The sequence below is a fragment of the Sus scrofa genome, chromosome 6 (assembly GCF_000003025.6).
Source record: "Sus scrofa isolate TJ Tabasco breed Duroc chromosome 6, Sscrofa11.1, whole genome shotgun sequence".
NCBI lineage: Eukaryota > Metazoa > Chordata > Mammalia > Artiodactyla > Suidae > Sus > Sus scrofa.
In genome coordinates this window covers 37,192,055-37,205,771 of record NC_010448.4, presented here as the reverse complement: position 1 = coordinate 37,205,771, position 13,717 = coordinate 37,192,055, and the positions used below count along the sequence as shown (strand labels likewise).

Sequence of the window (13,717 nt, the reverse complement as noted above, 5' to 3'; positions counted from 1 at the left end):
ATTTTCTACAATAGCTGTTTCAGAACACATCATATTAAAGAAATTTCAAGTATTTCTTTCACTAAAATGGAGGTTACCATGAAATAAACCAGGCCAGAAGTCACTGTCACATTCTCAATCACAACAGGCAGGGCTTGGTGCAGTAAGAGTGCCCGTACCTTCCCCCATGCCACCCACACTTAGTTCCTCCCAGACACGGCGGCAAAGCTGAAGCAGGAGCTCCTTCCTGTTGGTCTCTAAAGCAGGGGTCTCTTCCAGATATTTTCCAAACTTTGAGGAAAAATTAGGTTTCCCATTAAACATTCACAGTAAGTCTTTCAAAGGTCACTATGACTAGCATAAAAAACACTCATTCTTTATTTAAAACTTTAGGAAAAAGTGATTGGAAATGTGACAGTTTCTCCTCAGAATAGCTCAAATATGACAATTTATTCATTTTTGTGCCTATGAATCACATTTCAGAAACTAATCACAAAAATACATTACTTCTCCAAAACATAAAAGGAAAACTCATTAGATTTTTAGTATCTGGGAAGACAGATTGATAAAGGCGGTTCTTTTGCATTTGCTGGGAGGTCAAAAGAGTAAATAAATGTGTTCTGTACTCCTGAACTACATGTTTGCTTTTATCAAATACAGAAAAAAATTAACCGAGCTGAAGGTATCTCATGACAAGTATCTTGCTATCATGAATTCCTGTGTTAGGAAGACAGTTCTATTTAAATCTAGAGGAATTATAATGGAGATCTTTGAATTCCAATATTCTAGGCAGTTTTCCCAAAGAATGACATTCTTGAATAATAAGAGAGCCCTAGCACACATGCTGGTCAAGGATAGAGTATACACAAAAAAGTCTGCAGAGCTTAGGGAAGGTAATTATTGGACAAATAAGAGAAAACAGGAATGAGGCTTATCAATAGTCTGGGAGCTAACCTAAGGTGGAGCATCTAATCAAGACTGCGGCTATCCATACTACTTAAATTAAATCCTTCCATTTCTAAACATGAATGAACTAACATTTATTTGTTTGTTTGTTTTTTTGGTCATGCTTATTGCATGCAGATGTTCCCGGGTCAGGGACCAAACTCGTGCCACAGCTGTAACCAGAGCCACAGTAGTGAAAATGCTGGATCCTTAACCCACTGAGCCACAATGGAACTCCATTAATGAACCAATATTCAAATGGGGAATTATAACATTTGTATCTTTAACTTTCAAAGGGATAAAAGGATTAAGTGGGCCCTACACAGAAACTAGTTGCAGATCAAATCCAAACTGAGAAAGCTTACATGTTGATCAAAAGCTCTCTAAAAAAATCTTTAAAGAACAAAGATTTCCAATGAGCTGGGCTTTTTTTTTTCCCCTCCAATGGTTAAAGCACTCAGTTCACACAGATACAGAGTCCCTGCAACAGCAACATGTACAATTAATTACAAGATAATCATATTTACTCACCTTCCCAGTAGTATCTGTGGCTGGTTGGAGTCATTTGTTATACCAAATATATCAGGAATTAAATCACCATTGAAGCTGAAAAGAAAACATTAAAAATATTAAGCATCTATTCTATTCTCATGTCTAATTTAGTTTAGAAAATAAACAACAACTCTGGGGAGGTGTGGTAGACATACAACAGAATCTGCTGTAGTTAAGTGAATGTTAGAAATAACATGTGTCACTTTGAGGCCAAAGTGTTTTTAATTTTTGCTACTGGACCTTCCAGCCCTCTTGGCAATGGGAAGAATGTATTTCAGATGATCTAGCTCCACAGGGGATGAGGCCTGTAGGTGCTCTGAGAGATGGCAAAGAGCAAAGCCTATCACTGACCCACACTGGACATGAGGTGTGAACAAAAAATAAACATTTGTTGTGAGATTGTGGTGTAATCTCTAACCTCTGCATAGCCTAGCCTATCTCTGAGTGATAAGCAGACACTTATTTCAGATCATGACCCTCCTTGATTGGTTAGATGGGCTTAGGAGAAATAACTCACAAAAGTAATCCCTAGCTGGTATAAAAATTCATACTAGCCAGTGAATATTATAATAGCAATGAAAAAATACCCAATTACGAAATCCAGCTGAGTACTTACAAAAACATTAATCCATGAATTTAGAGTTCAGACTTCTGGTTGTCACTGATCTACTGATGTACAGCTATGATTTTAATAATGGTACAAAAGGCAGCACTGGAAACAAGAATGTGGCTGTATTTTGTTTGGCTCCCCAAATGATATCTCCATCATTACCAAAAAATCCTGAAATGTGGATTAACTTTATCCTGACATATGAGTCTATTCTGAGGCGATCGATGCTAATACTAAGGAAGATTTGTAAAAAAGGACAGAGTTTCTCCTTAACATAGAAATTTTTCTAAATTGCCGGAGAAAATCCTGTATCCTTCATATCTGTCAATCAGGCACTAATAGTTTCACCTGAAGACAGTTATCTTAGTTCTTTGAGTAAAGACATGGCTAGAACCAATGTAGATCCATAACTATACATTCAAGGCTATTGAAACTAAAGCAGAAACCTAATCTCTTCCTCTTTCCAAAATACTGAGTGCACCTTCCTCTTTCTTCTATCATGGCAAACAAATACATAATCAAGAGTATAGACCATGATCAACTTTAAAGGGAGAATGAATTTCGAGTCAATACTTGGAAAAGTAGTTTCTTAAGAGAAAGACTTTATAACTTTAAATATCATTCATTCAAAGGAAGCAAGCACATACTTACTCCATAATCAGTGGTTCATCTTGAAAAGTTCTATTGAGTATGGTCATATTGTCAGGATCTGTAGAAAAAGAAAATATGTAAATGAATAGACATTTTATATTATTTTTGATATCTGAACTCAGGGAAAAATATTCTTTTATTCTTTTCAAGATTCATCTCTAATTAGCTCCAACTATTATCATTAATGAGACACAATAAATCTGACTTAAAAGGACATCAGTTTGTGAAGATAAAATATTGGGAGAGTTTATTCTATGCTGAAGACCAGTATTACAGCAACTTCCTTTTGGGTGTTGAATCTGAAAATCTCTTAGATGAGTCTTCTTTATACACAATGAAGCACTAGAGAAGCATTAAGCTTTTGGTGTAGGTAAGCCAATATATGCAAAAGTACTTGACTCTAAAATGTCCATGCCCTCCTTCCTCCTGCCCCTGAAATCTGGCTTCATAAACAAAGGTGTCCATTTCGTATAATTAATTGGCTTTTCAGATAAGACTTGAAGATTTGTGGGTAGGTATGGTAGACTGACTCTCAACCTTTACTCTAAATTTTTGTGTTCTCCTGTACTGGGAAGACTAGAAACCAAACAGTGTTTCTCAGCTATCCTTGCATCTGCACTTCTGAATAAAATATAAGCCTTGCCAATCAGATACACTGTGAGTTTTGGGAGGCAGGAATGAGGTAAGGGCTGTGTTTCTGCTATTTCTGTCTAACTGATCACTGAATTGTGAGCACCAAGAGGCAAGGTGCAGGGCATCTATTTTGCTGGTGAGCAAATGTCTTTCTGGCTGTTTTTGTTCAACTGGCCACTTTCTGATGGTAAAAAGGCAGTGGCTTCTTTGAAGGTTTTGAGGTTTGCTCCTGAAAGTTCAAGCAAGTGTTTATTCTTTAGCTATTCCAATACCTCCGTAAAGCATAAAAATCCTTTAATATATCTCTCTCTTCCTTAAGCCTGCAAGAGTGTCTTATCCTCTGGAATTAACCCCAGACCAACTCCAGGTTGAAAAAAGAAAAAGACAATTATTGATACCTAAGAACTACATTTTTGAATTGATTTAAGAACAATATTTTTCTTCCATTTACCTAAGAATACCAGGCATATTTTCTCTTTAATATCCAGTGATAAACGTAAAAAACTCTTAAAGCAAATTCACCTAATGTTTGATTTTGTCCCCAGAAGATAACAGCTCCTAATTCACCGCTGGCATGATTTCTGGGAAGATATGTCAGAAGGACATCCATTTGTGAATCTCCATCATAATCCCCTGGGACTACACTTGTTATCAATGTACTGTAATTCCTAAAAGAAATAAACATTTCAAGAAAAAAAAAAGTCCAGCAGAGTTACAATAGAAAAGGACACTTCTGTATCTGTACCACACAAAAATATTTTCAGTGCAAAATTTAAAAATTCACAGAACTGATTAATTTCATTATCTTTTTTTAACTGTTGTTAATTTACAATGTGTTAGCTTCTGGTGTACAGCAAAGTGATTCAGTTACACAGCCATACATATATATATATTATTCTTTATATTCTTTAATATCTTATTATCCTTCATGTAGGTAGGCCTTCATGGTCTTTGGTCTATGAAAGAATTCAGGCTGGATGCAGAGAGTCTTAAGAAACAAAAATAATCTGAAATATTTATTAAGAGCAATCTCAGTTTTATATTCAGCATTGGCTTAGTCCTTTTACCTAACTCTTTTCTATAAGATACCAGGACATATGGGTGGTGTTCATAAAAAATGGAGGCTCATGATCAATTGCTAAAGCAGTGAGGAGTATCACTATTATTTTATCAGTTAAAAGATATTACTTATAAAAATAATTTTCTATTTTAATGCAGATTTGAAATTACAGTGAAAACTAAATAATCCTTTTATTTTTGAAAGCCTTTCAAGGTTCACAATGAAAAGTAAGTTCTTTTTTTTTTACCAAACCTGACAATACACTATCAAAAAACATACATACCTACCTAATTTTACATTTTTAAAAAATTTACATTTTTAATGATAAAATAATTCGAAAATCATTTATATTAACTTTGAAAACTTAACAAAACATTCTGAGGTCTTGTCATAATGTTGTCTGAGTGACCCAACCAAAAAATAGACCTTAAATTCAATTTACTTTAGGTCTATTTAGGAGGAAATAGCAAGACAGTGAATTTCCAAATAGTTTATTGATAATTATTTTCTAAATTGCATCGAGAATATATATATATATAAATATATATATACACATATATGTATATATAAAACAGGTTTTATTAAAGCAGAAATGAGCAAAATACTGAAAGGGTAAGAATAATTAAGAAAAACAATGGAATCATCACTTTATTTCAATGCAGCTACTTACTATATCTCAGATATTACATCAAGTGCTTGAGAGCTATTACCTGATAATTTAATTTCCATCACCTTAAACAAATATTGTTATTCTTACTGAACAAACTAGGAAACAGACCGGCACAATTAAGTAGCTTCCACTGATAAACAGCTAATTAAATGGAATAGCTGAAATTCAAATTCAGTTGTGGCGGCCTCTAAAATTGATACTCATTATGAGAAAATATTTTTGGTAATGTCAATTTCTTTCTTTCTTTTTTTTTTTTTATTTTTGTCTTTTTAGGGCTGCACCTGCAGCATATGGAGGTTCCCAGGCTAGGGGTCAAATCAGAGCTGTAGCTGCCAGCCTACGCCACAGCCACAGCAACAAAGGATCCAAGCCATGTTTGCAACCTACACCACTGCTCCCAGCAACTCCGGCTCCTTAACCCACGAAGTGAGGCCAGGGATAGAACCTGTGTCCTCGTGGATACTACTCAGATTTGTTTCTGCTGAGCCACTACAGGAATTCCGTAATGTCATTTTCAGCAAAGAATTCTAACAATACCTTAACCTTTCCAGGAAAAATATCTGGTCTTTAAAAATAATGAATAGCAACTGCACCTGCTGCTATGTAGCAGGGTGCAGTTAACAGGTATATCTCAGCATGTATACGTGTGTAGGTATGCACGTGCAGTCATATACATACACTGCACATACCTGGCAGTAATACTTGTTCAAATACATTCATGATTTAGGGGCAAAAAGTACCCTGAAATAGACAGTAATATATTACAAAGGATTAGATGAGAATTTAACTTAATCAGGTTTCATTTCTAAAATTGCCCTGCTTCTTTTATGTCCGTAAAAACAGGAAGTAGAACTTTTAAAAATATCAGATTGACACATGCATTTGTCTCTTCTTCTTTCAAAGAACCCAGTAAAATGAGATGGAATGAATTTTTTTTTTTAAATGTATAATCCTCAAAGACAGAGAGATCATGAAAGGATATAGCAGACAAAGGGATGCTAATTGACTTAGCAGAGCAAGGAAACAACAGCTAACCCTTGAAGAACACATGGAGTTGAGGCATCAACCCACAGTGGAGTAGAAAATATGAGTACAACTTTCCAGCAGGCCCTCCATATTCGAGGTTCTACATTTACAGATTCACCCAATCACAGATAGTGTAGTACTGCTGATTGCATTTAGTGAAAACAATCCATGTATAACTGGACCTGTGCAGTTCAGAAGCATGTCATTCAAGGGTCTACTGTAGACGTTAAAGCGCTTAGAGAAAAAGGTTCCAGGAGTTTTGCCCTGAAGAACCTTTAAAAAAGGCTCAGAATTTGGAGTTGCCAAAAACAGCAGAAGGTAAAAGTGAGATAGTAGGCTGAAAATAGGTTTAACTGAAAGTCTGTATCATGAGTAATGGTTCCTTCTTTTTCTTGCTCAGCAAGATAACAACCAGGTAGTTTATTTTTGTGAAGTTTCAGGCATTACATAACATTTAAGTTACAGGGAGTTCCCTTTGTGGCTCAGTGATTAATGAACCCAGCTAGGATCCATGAGGATGCGGGTTCAATCCCTGGCCTCACTCAGTGGGTTAAGGACCTGGCATTGCTGTGAGCTGTAGTGCAGGTCCCAGACGCAGCTTGGATCCCACATTGCTGTGGCTGTGGCATAGACCAGCAGCTGTAGCTCTGATTCAATCCCAAGCCTGGGAACATCCATATGCCATAAGTGCAGCTCTAAAAAGAATAGAAAAAAAAAAAAAATTAAGTAACAGGAGACGGGTAAGATTTTGGTCTTTAAAACAAGGAGTTAATGGAAAGTCTACAAAAGGAACAATCTGGCCCTTACCCCTAGCTCTGCCAAATTTATAGAATGCCAGTCAGTCATGGACTCATCCACAGGGCAAGAAACAGGAAGTAAGTCCCATCCTGCAGTTTCCAATTACCTATTTAGTACCTTATTCTTAATACTAAAGAGATACCTGCCTTTAGAAGAAGACTATGAATATTAAAGAGAGCCAAAACAAACAGCAATAAGGAATCTGAAAAAAATAGAGATAATAGAGGGAACAAAAGAAAATGTCAAAACCACACCAAAATACCTAAGAAAAGAAAACATATCCATTAAAATAAAACAACAAAAACTAACAGCATGATAAGAAAAAAAGAACAATCAGAGAAGAAGAAAACTTTTGGCGATAACAAATATGACTGCTAACATTAAAAAATTCAGTAGAAGGCTTAAGATAAAATTGAGAAAAACCTCATGGAAGGAAGAAAATCCACAAAATAACAAAAACACAGGTAAAATAAAGAAATAATGGATGGACTCAGGCAGTTAAAAAACCAAACTACCGGAAATTCCTGAAAGAGAACAGCGACAACAACAAAAATCAAAGAAACAATATAATAACACTTCAAAAAGTCCCTAAGGATAGATGCCTCCAGCTTAAGAGGCCCACCAAATGACCAGAGTAATAAATGAAAAATAATCTACACCAAGACAAATGACAATATTTCATAAAAAAGGTATACAGAAAAGAACCTAATAGCTTCCAAAATTAAAAACAAGTCATATTTTTAGGATTAGGAAAAAGAAGAGCATTGGATTTTAAAATAGCAATCCAGAAAGCCAGAAGACTATAGGCCAATCAAAGAGTGAGTAGAAAAAGGCCATGGAAACAGAAGGACATGCTCGTGCATCCTTTCTCACGGATTTCCTGAAGGATACACCTCAGTGCAGGAAATGAAGAAGCAAAGAACAAAGTGGCACAGGAGCCAAATCACAGGGATCAAACAGAGAATAACAAAGGGAAAGTCTCCAAACAGTAACTCTGCAGAGGCCTAGAGAATGATTTCTGATTAGAGAGGGAGTGCAGAGGACTCAATGGGGGAAAAAAGCACAACGGATATGGGGCAGATATGATGGAACATCTGCAAAGCAATTAAGGATATGTACACAGAAGATGATGCCATTTATTTTTTAAAAAGCAATCATTTACTCTAAGAGGTAAAAACTGTAAAGAAATGAAATACTGCACACTGCTTGGTTTTGAAGTACACATAATCTGCATGGCCTGAATGTACACATTACTGACCTAGCTAAAAATAGGATCTAATTGTATGGAGATGGAGATAATTTAAAGATGCTAAATCTTGTCTATGCTAACAAACACCCCAAGAGATGAAGATATTAACTCGAGATATAACAATGTAAAAACTTATTTTAAAATGTGGAAACAAATACCAGAAGAAACAGCTAAAAGTTTTAAAGAAACTTTTGATAGCTGATAAAGAAACATTTGATAGTTGGCTCAGTGGTTAACGAACCCGACTAGTAACCATAAGGTTGCAGGTTTGATCCCTGGCCTTACTCAGTGGGTTAAGGATCCAGTGTTTCCGTGAGCTGTGGTGTAGGTTGCAGACCCGGCTCGGATCCTATGTTGCTGTGGCTGTGGCTGTGGCTTAGGCCAGCAGCTGTGGCTCAGATTGGACCCCTAGTCTGGAAACCTCCATCTGTCGTGGGTGCAGCCCCAAAAAGACAAAAACAAAAAACACACAAATTTTGATATTTGATAAAATTTGATAAAGAAACAAGGGAATGGGGGAAGAAACCAGGGAAGGACAATTATTTTTTGAAAAGTATACTAAATAAATAGTTTCCAAACTTGAGAGTATATAAAACATTAATTTAAAGAAAAGAAATTAATTGGACTTTTTTAAAACTCAGTGAAACCCGAGTCTTTACTAGCCCATACATTTCCTTACTTTTAATCTTCCGTGAAAAATCACTTCTAGCCAGTTCTTTTCTTGTATGTAACATTTACCAACTTCTGTTCCTTCCCCACTCCAAGCATGCTGACATCCACTACCCAGGAACATTTCTCAAGAGGGAGAATCTCCTGTTTATCCATTTATAACTTTCCCCTCAATGTCTCAATATTCAAACTCAAGGCCAATTTATTTGCATATGTCTAAGTTAATATTCTAATACTATACTACAGAATATTCTATATATTCTATGTTTATATATATTCTAATATTATAGAATCTGAGTACTCATTAGCCCATATGGGGACAATTTCCTAAGTAAGCTCTGATTTTTGCATATACCAATTCATCTGCACAAGGTTAACAAGTAAATCAAATCAATCTCAAATATGGTTTTCATCACCTCTCCTTTAAACAAGAATATATGATTCCACATGTTTCACAGGATCTAGTTCAATTCTCTCTGATATTCATGAAGGTTCCTAGTCTGCCCTGATCTCATCTTCTTAGTTCACAACTCTCCAAAGTGTATCTTCCACTTCTGTCACCTCTTCCTCACCCCATGCTGTTAATGCTGTATCCCCAAACTTGAAAGCTCTCACCTAGATTTTACTTATTTTAAGGTCAAGCTCAAGTTCCCCATGACTTTTGTAGAAGCTGCCACTTTAGCCTGCACCACCTCATCTCTTTTTTCAGACAGCAATTAATTTTGCTTCTTGTAGTTTCAAAAATGTATTGGTTCACTATCAATGAGGGTCACTGCGTTTCATGAAATGCCAGAGGGGTGTGTGTATGACCTATTACTTGAACATTTGAAAAATTTAGCTTGATTTCAATTTCATCAAAATCAACCTATCAGCCACCATGCAATCAGTCAATAAACAAAAAAAAATTTAGAATACTGACCCCAGTGCAAACTCTTCCCTTGAACCAACGAAAAAACACATAGTTGACATGGTGAGTGTGTGAGTGAGCTACTCCCATAAGCACACTCAGGATGAGGGACAATCCGCAAAGAATTCAAGAAAGCATATCAAATTGCAGACAGTGCTCATGTGGGAACAGACTTGGATTCACCCAAATTTATTTATTTTTTAAAGTAAATCTTGGTATGCTCACAAATTTTCCTAATAAATTAGGTGCTTCATTACTCACAATTAGTGGTTTTATATCACAACATCGCATTACAGTTAAACTGACTTCAAAGACAATCCAACTAGTTATTGCATATCTATTATTACAGTAATGACTTTTACAGAAACGAATACATTTGTACTTACTTCAAGGATACCCTTACTTTGGGTTTAAAATAGGGTGCGTTCTGGTCTGCCAAAAAGACGATTAACTCATTTCCTAAAAGAAGTGAATATATATTAGAAAAATATTCCTGGTAAGACATCCAATCAGTGCTTACAAGAAGATTTCTGGGCACTGTTTTCAACAAGAAAACTTTTATTTTACTCTAGTATACCTGCCCTCTCAAGGCTGGTCCTATTAGACTGCTGGAATGGAGATTCCTAACAGCTTTTAAGAATTCAGTATTCAAAGCAGCAGAGAAATTAGAAGGATAAACATGGAAAAATATAGTTGGTCAAGACAAATTGAAGCCAATGGCTTCTGCCAGAGTCATACCGATTGACTTAAAAGAAGCATACAAAGAATATGCATTATAACTATACTATGTATTAAGTCTTGCCTTCCTCAAACCCAACACCTCAGCCTCCTTACAAGGGTATTTACTTCATCATATGGATGCATCACATCAAGGACATAAGACCTCCTATCGTATGTAGGTATCTGAGTAGTAACGAGGAAGTGACTTTGTATTTAAGCAGAAAAACTTGAATCAAAGACTGTTTTTTTGTGTCTCCTGTAGAACCATCCCCCAGGTTGATGCATTTTTGGAGCTCAAAGTGCACTCATTGGATCAGACTTTCGAGACAGTTTATTCAAAACACAGGGCATATTTAAAGGGGAGAGTCCCCGTATGCAGTTAGGATGGAATAGCTAAAGGTTAGGCGGAAGGCACTCTTCTTGCAGTACATGGAGCTATACAAAGATATGGAAAACATTCAGGGTCCACAAGAGGCTCTGGGGCCCTGGCAAGGGCCCCCAAAGATTTGGGCCGACACCCCATCAAACTCTGTATAAGGGCTTCACTGCCTTCTTTCACAGCCTCTAATGCCCTAAGCATCAAGATTTACAAAAGTTTGTTTAGTGATGTTAAAGAACTCCCATGAACCTCGAGCTGAAGAAAGAAGAGATTTGGAGTCTAGGGTGGTGGCCAAAGCAAGGAAATCTTATGCACACAAAAGGGAGAACCCTGCAGTTTAAAAATCCTTTTCCAATAAGACACTGGATTTATTAGGGGGCAAGGAGGAGTCCTCTATTGGAGGAAACTGTCAAGTTGCACCTTCTGCAGCTGATCAAAGGGGAAGGGAGGCTGGAGGAAGTAAAGCAGATAGGAATGACGGGGCCTTGGGAAGGAACTTAGAGGCAAGCTACAAAGATTGCTGGGAATCAGGAAGGCCTTTGGAAGGCAGGTGATTCCGTAAGGAAAACGCGGATGGACGAGTGAAGGCTGGGTCCTATCAGGGAAAGAAAACAAAACAAGACTGCCGTGTTTCTAAGGCTGGTGGGAGTGGATCAAACTGTGGAGTGTTAGGGTCGGGATCTGGGTTTGAATAAGATGTAGAAAACCCGCAAGCTATCAACGATGCTGGAAATAAAGTCAGAGAGGGCTGGGAGAGAAGGTCCGGGAAATGCAGGAGGACTGGCCATCCGGGCAAGGGGTGTGGGGAACACCAGGAGGAGTACGCGGACAGAGGGAGGGCCGGGCAAGCACTGACTTTCCCGCAGCACGAAGAGGTCCGTCTGCTTGTCAGAGTTGAGGTCTCCGAAGGCCGCCACGGTGCCCCAGGCCTCGGCTCCAAAGAGCTCGGCCGTGACGTTGTGCAGCGCCCGCGCGGGGACTGGCCCGACTCCCAGCAGCGCGAGCCCCCCAAGCAGCGGCGCCAGCAGCACCCAGGAGCCCGGCAGCCGGCCCGCCGCCGCCATGGCAGCCCCTCGGCCCCCGCCCTCCAGCCCACTGCCGCGCTTGACGGCAGCCGGAAAGCACCGTGCTGCCGGCCGAGAGACAAACAGCGCAGCCCGGACGTCCGTACGGCTGCGGCCGGCTACCATCGCACTCTCCCCTAGGGCTGCCCCTCTGACGCTCGGGACGCCGCGGAGCCAGGGCGAAGCTCGTCCTCGCGCTCACTTCCGGCCGGCGCGCCTCCCGACAGTGTCGCGCGGGGGGGCGGGGCCGGCCGGGCGGAGCTGACAAGCGGCCCTGGGGGCGGCGGCCAAAGCAGCGGCCCGATCGCGATGGCGGGGCTCAGGCCCGAAGTGAGCTGGAAGGTCTTGGAGCGAAGGGCCCGGACCAAGCGCTCAGGTTTGGCTGTCTGGGGCGCCACCCCTTCACGCGCACCGTAGGTGGTGCTCCCCCTCGAGCGCCTTGGGCGGGAGGCACGTAGGGGTCCTGGAATGAACCTGTGCCCGAATACTTCCCCTTAGGACAGGCAGTCGTCCCTGCCTTCCTCTTGATGTCTTCCCCCAGGTCTAGAAATTAGGTGGTGGGCACACCTTACCCCATTATGCTTCCCCAACTTTATTGCGTGTGTATTCCCACTGGAAAAGTAGGTGTTGTGCTGACTTTGCCTGGAGTCTTCTTACTTAGAAATCAGGAGGCCGCCACATTCCTGAGAGTGTCCTCCCTGCGTGTGTTCTTCCCTGCAAGTCAGCTAGCTTCATTCTTAGATACGGCTATAATCGCGTCCTGGAAAACCGGCGGCTACTCTTTGCCTTATTTCATATGTCCATTTCATATTACAAGTTCTGATCTCTAGCCAGTTATCTTTGTGGAAGAAATCGAGGGGGGCAGGGCCTCAGGCCTTGAAGTGGGTCAGGTTGAGCATAGCTAAGTCTCAGAAGGAAGTAGACCTCTTCCCTGGGCAAGTGGCCGCAGGACGCATAGTTCCCAGTTGTGGCTCCTAAATGCGAGGCCACCTAGGTCAGAACACGCTGTGCAAGCAGTTATAACTGTTCAAGTGTCCTGAGCTGACTTGTTCAAATTGCAGAGTCACAACCTCGAAGTTAGCACTTGTGGCTGATAACTCAGTCTAAGAGCCAGGGTTGAAACTTCCCTTATTCCTGGTTGGCTAGATGTAATCTTGAGCTAAAAGTATCCCTATAAACAGGAAACATGGTGGACTAACAAAACTTCAACTAAGAATCTTCCCTTTTAAGGGATTGATGTTACTATGTAAGTTAGTGCTGGGAGATGCTAATGTCAAAGTTGATCATCTAAGAACAATGAAAAGCATAGCTCTAGGAAAACTTTGCATTTTCATTGGTATTAAGAGAATTCTTAATTATCTGTTGAACACGCTGTTGTCGTTATTGTTGTTTTGACGAAAGTATCTAATTTCATAAACCTGACAGGAGAAATGCACCCAATCTTTGTTGCTTATTTCATTCTGTTTTTTTAAACCTTAAAAAAATTTCTGCTCTTATTTACTTAGGGTTCAAGGAAAACTACCACTAAAATACGAATTTTTCAAAAATGAGTCCTTAATACATTTTAGGGTCAGTACAGTTACTGGGAATAGTCACATTTTTTTTTTTCATTTTTTAATGTTTTTAAGTATAGTTGATTTACAATGTTGTGATAATTTCTGTTGCACAACAAAGCGACTCAGTTGTACATGTACACACATCCATTCTTTTTCAGTCTTTTCCCATATAGACTATCACAGAATATTGGATAGAGTTCCCGGTGCTATATAGCAGGTCCCTGTTGGCCAACCATTCCATATAGTCAC

The 13,717-nt window shown here is 39.2% G+C and overlaps 2 protein-coding genes across 7 annotated transcripts in view; one reads left to right on the top strand and one right to left on the bottom strand.

Moving 5' to 3' along the window:
* The window catches only part of ITFG1 (integrin alpha FG-GAP repeat containing 1), a 237,279-nt gene extending 225,139 nt beyond the window's left edge, over positions 1-12,140 (bottom strand). Inside the window, exons 1-5 of the mRNA XM_021094239.1 lie at positions 11,705-12,140; positions 10,136-10,208; positions 3,893-4,038; positions 2,738-2,795; positions 1,456-1,530 (exon numbers count right to left, since the gene is read on the bottom strand). Coding sequence (XP_020949898.1) covers positions 1,456-1,530; positions 2,738-2,795; positions 3,893-4,038; positions 10,136-10,208; positions 11,705-12,038 — 686 coding nt within the window. The 5' untranslated portion in view covers positions 12,039-12,140. The remainder of the gene's footprint in view (positions 1-1,455; positions 1,531-2,737; positions 2,796-3,892; positions 4,039-10,135; positions 10,209-11,704) is intronic.
* The window catches only part of PHKB (phosphorylase kinase regulatory subunit beta), a 199,208-nt gene continuing 197,631 nt past the window's right edge, over positions 12,141-13,717 (top strand). The window contains exon 1 of one of the 6 annotated variants that reach the window (XM_013998279.2): positions 12,141-12,288. In XM_013998279.2, coding sequence (XP_013853733.2) covers positions 12,222-12,288 — 67 coding nt within the window. In that variant the 5' untranslated portion in view covers positions 12,141-12,221. Of the gene's footprint in view, positions 12,326-13,717 lie in introns of all 6 variants that reach the window. The other 5 variants (XM_021094236.1, XM_013998278.2, XM_021094235.1 and 2 more) reach the window with 5 other exon arrangements.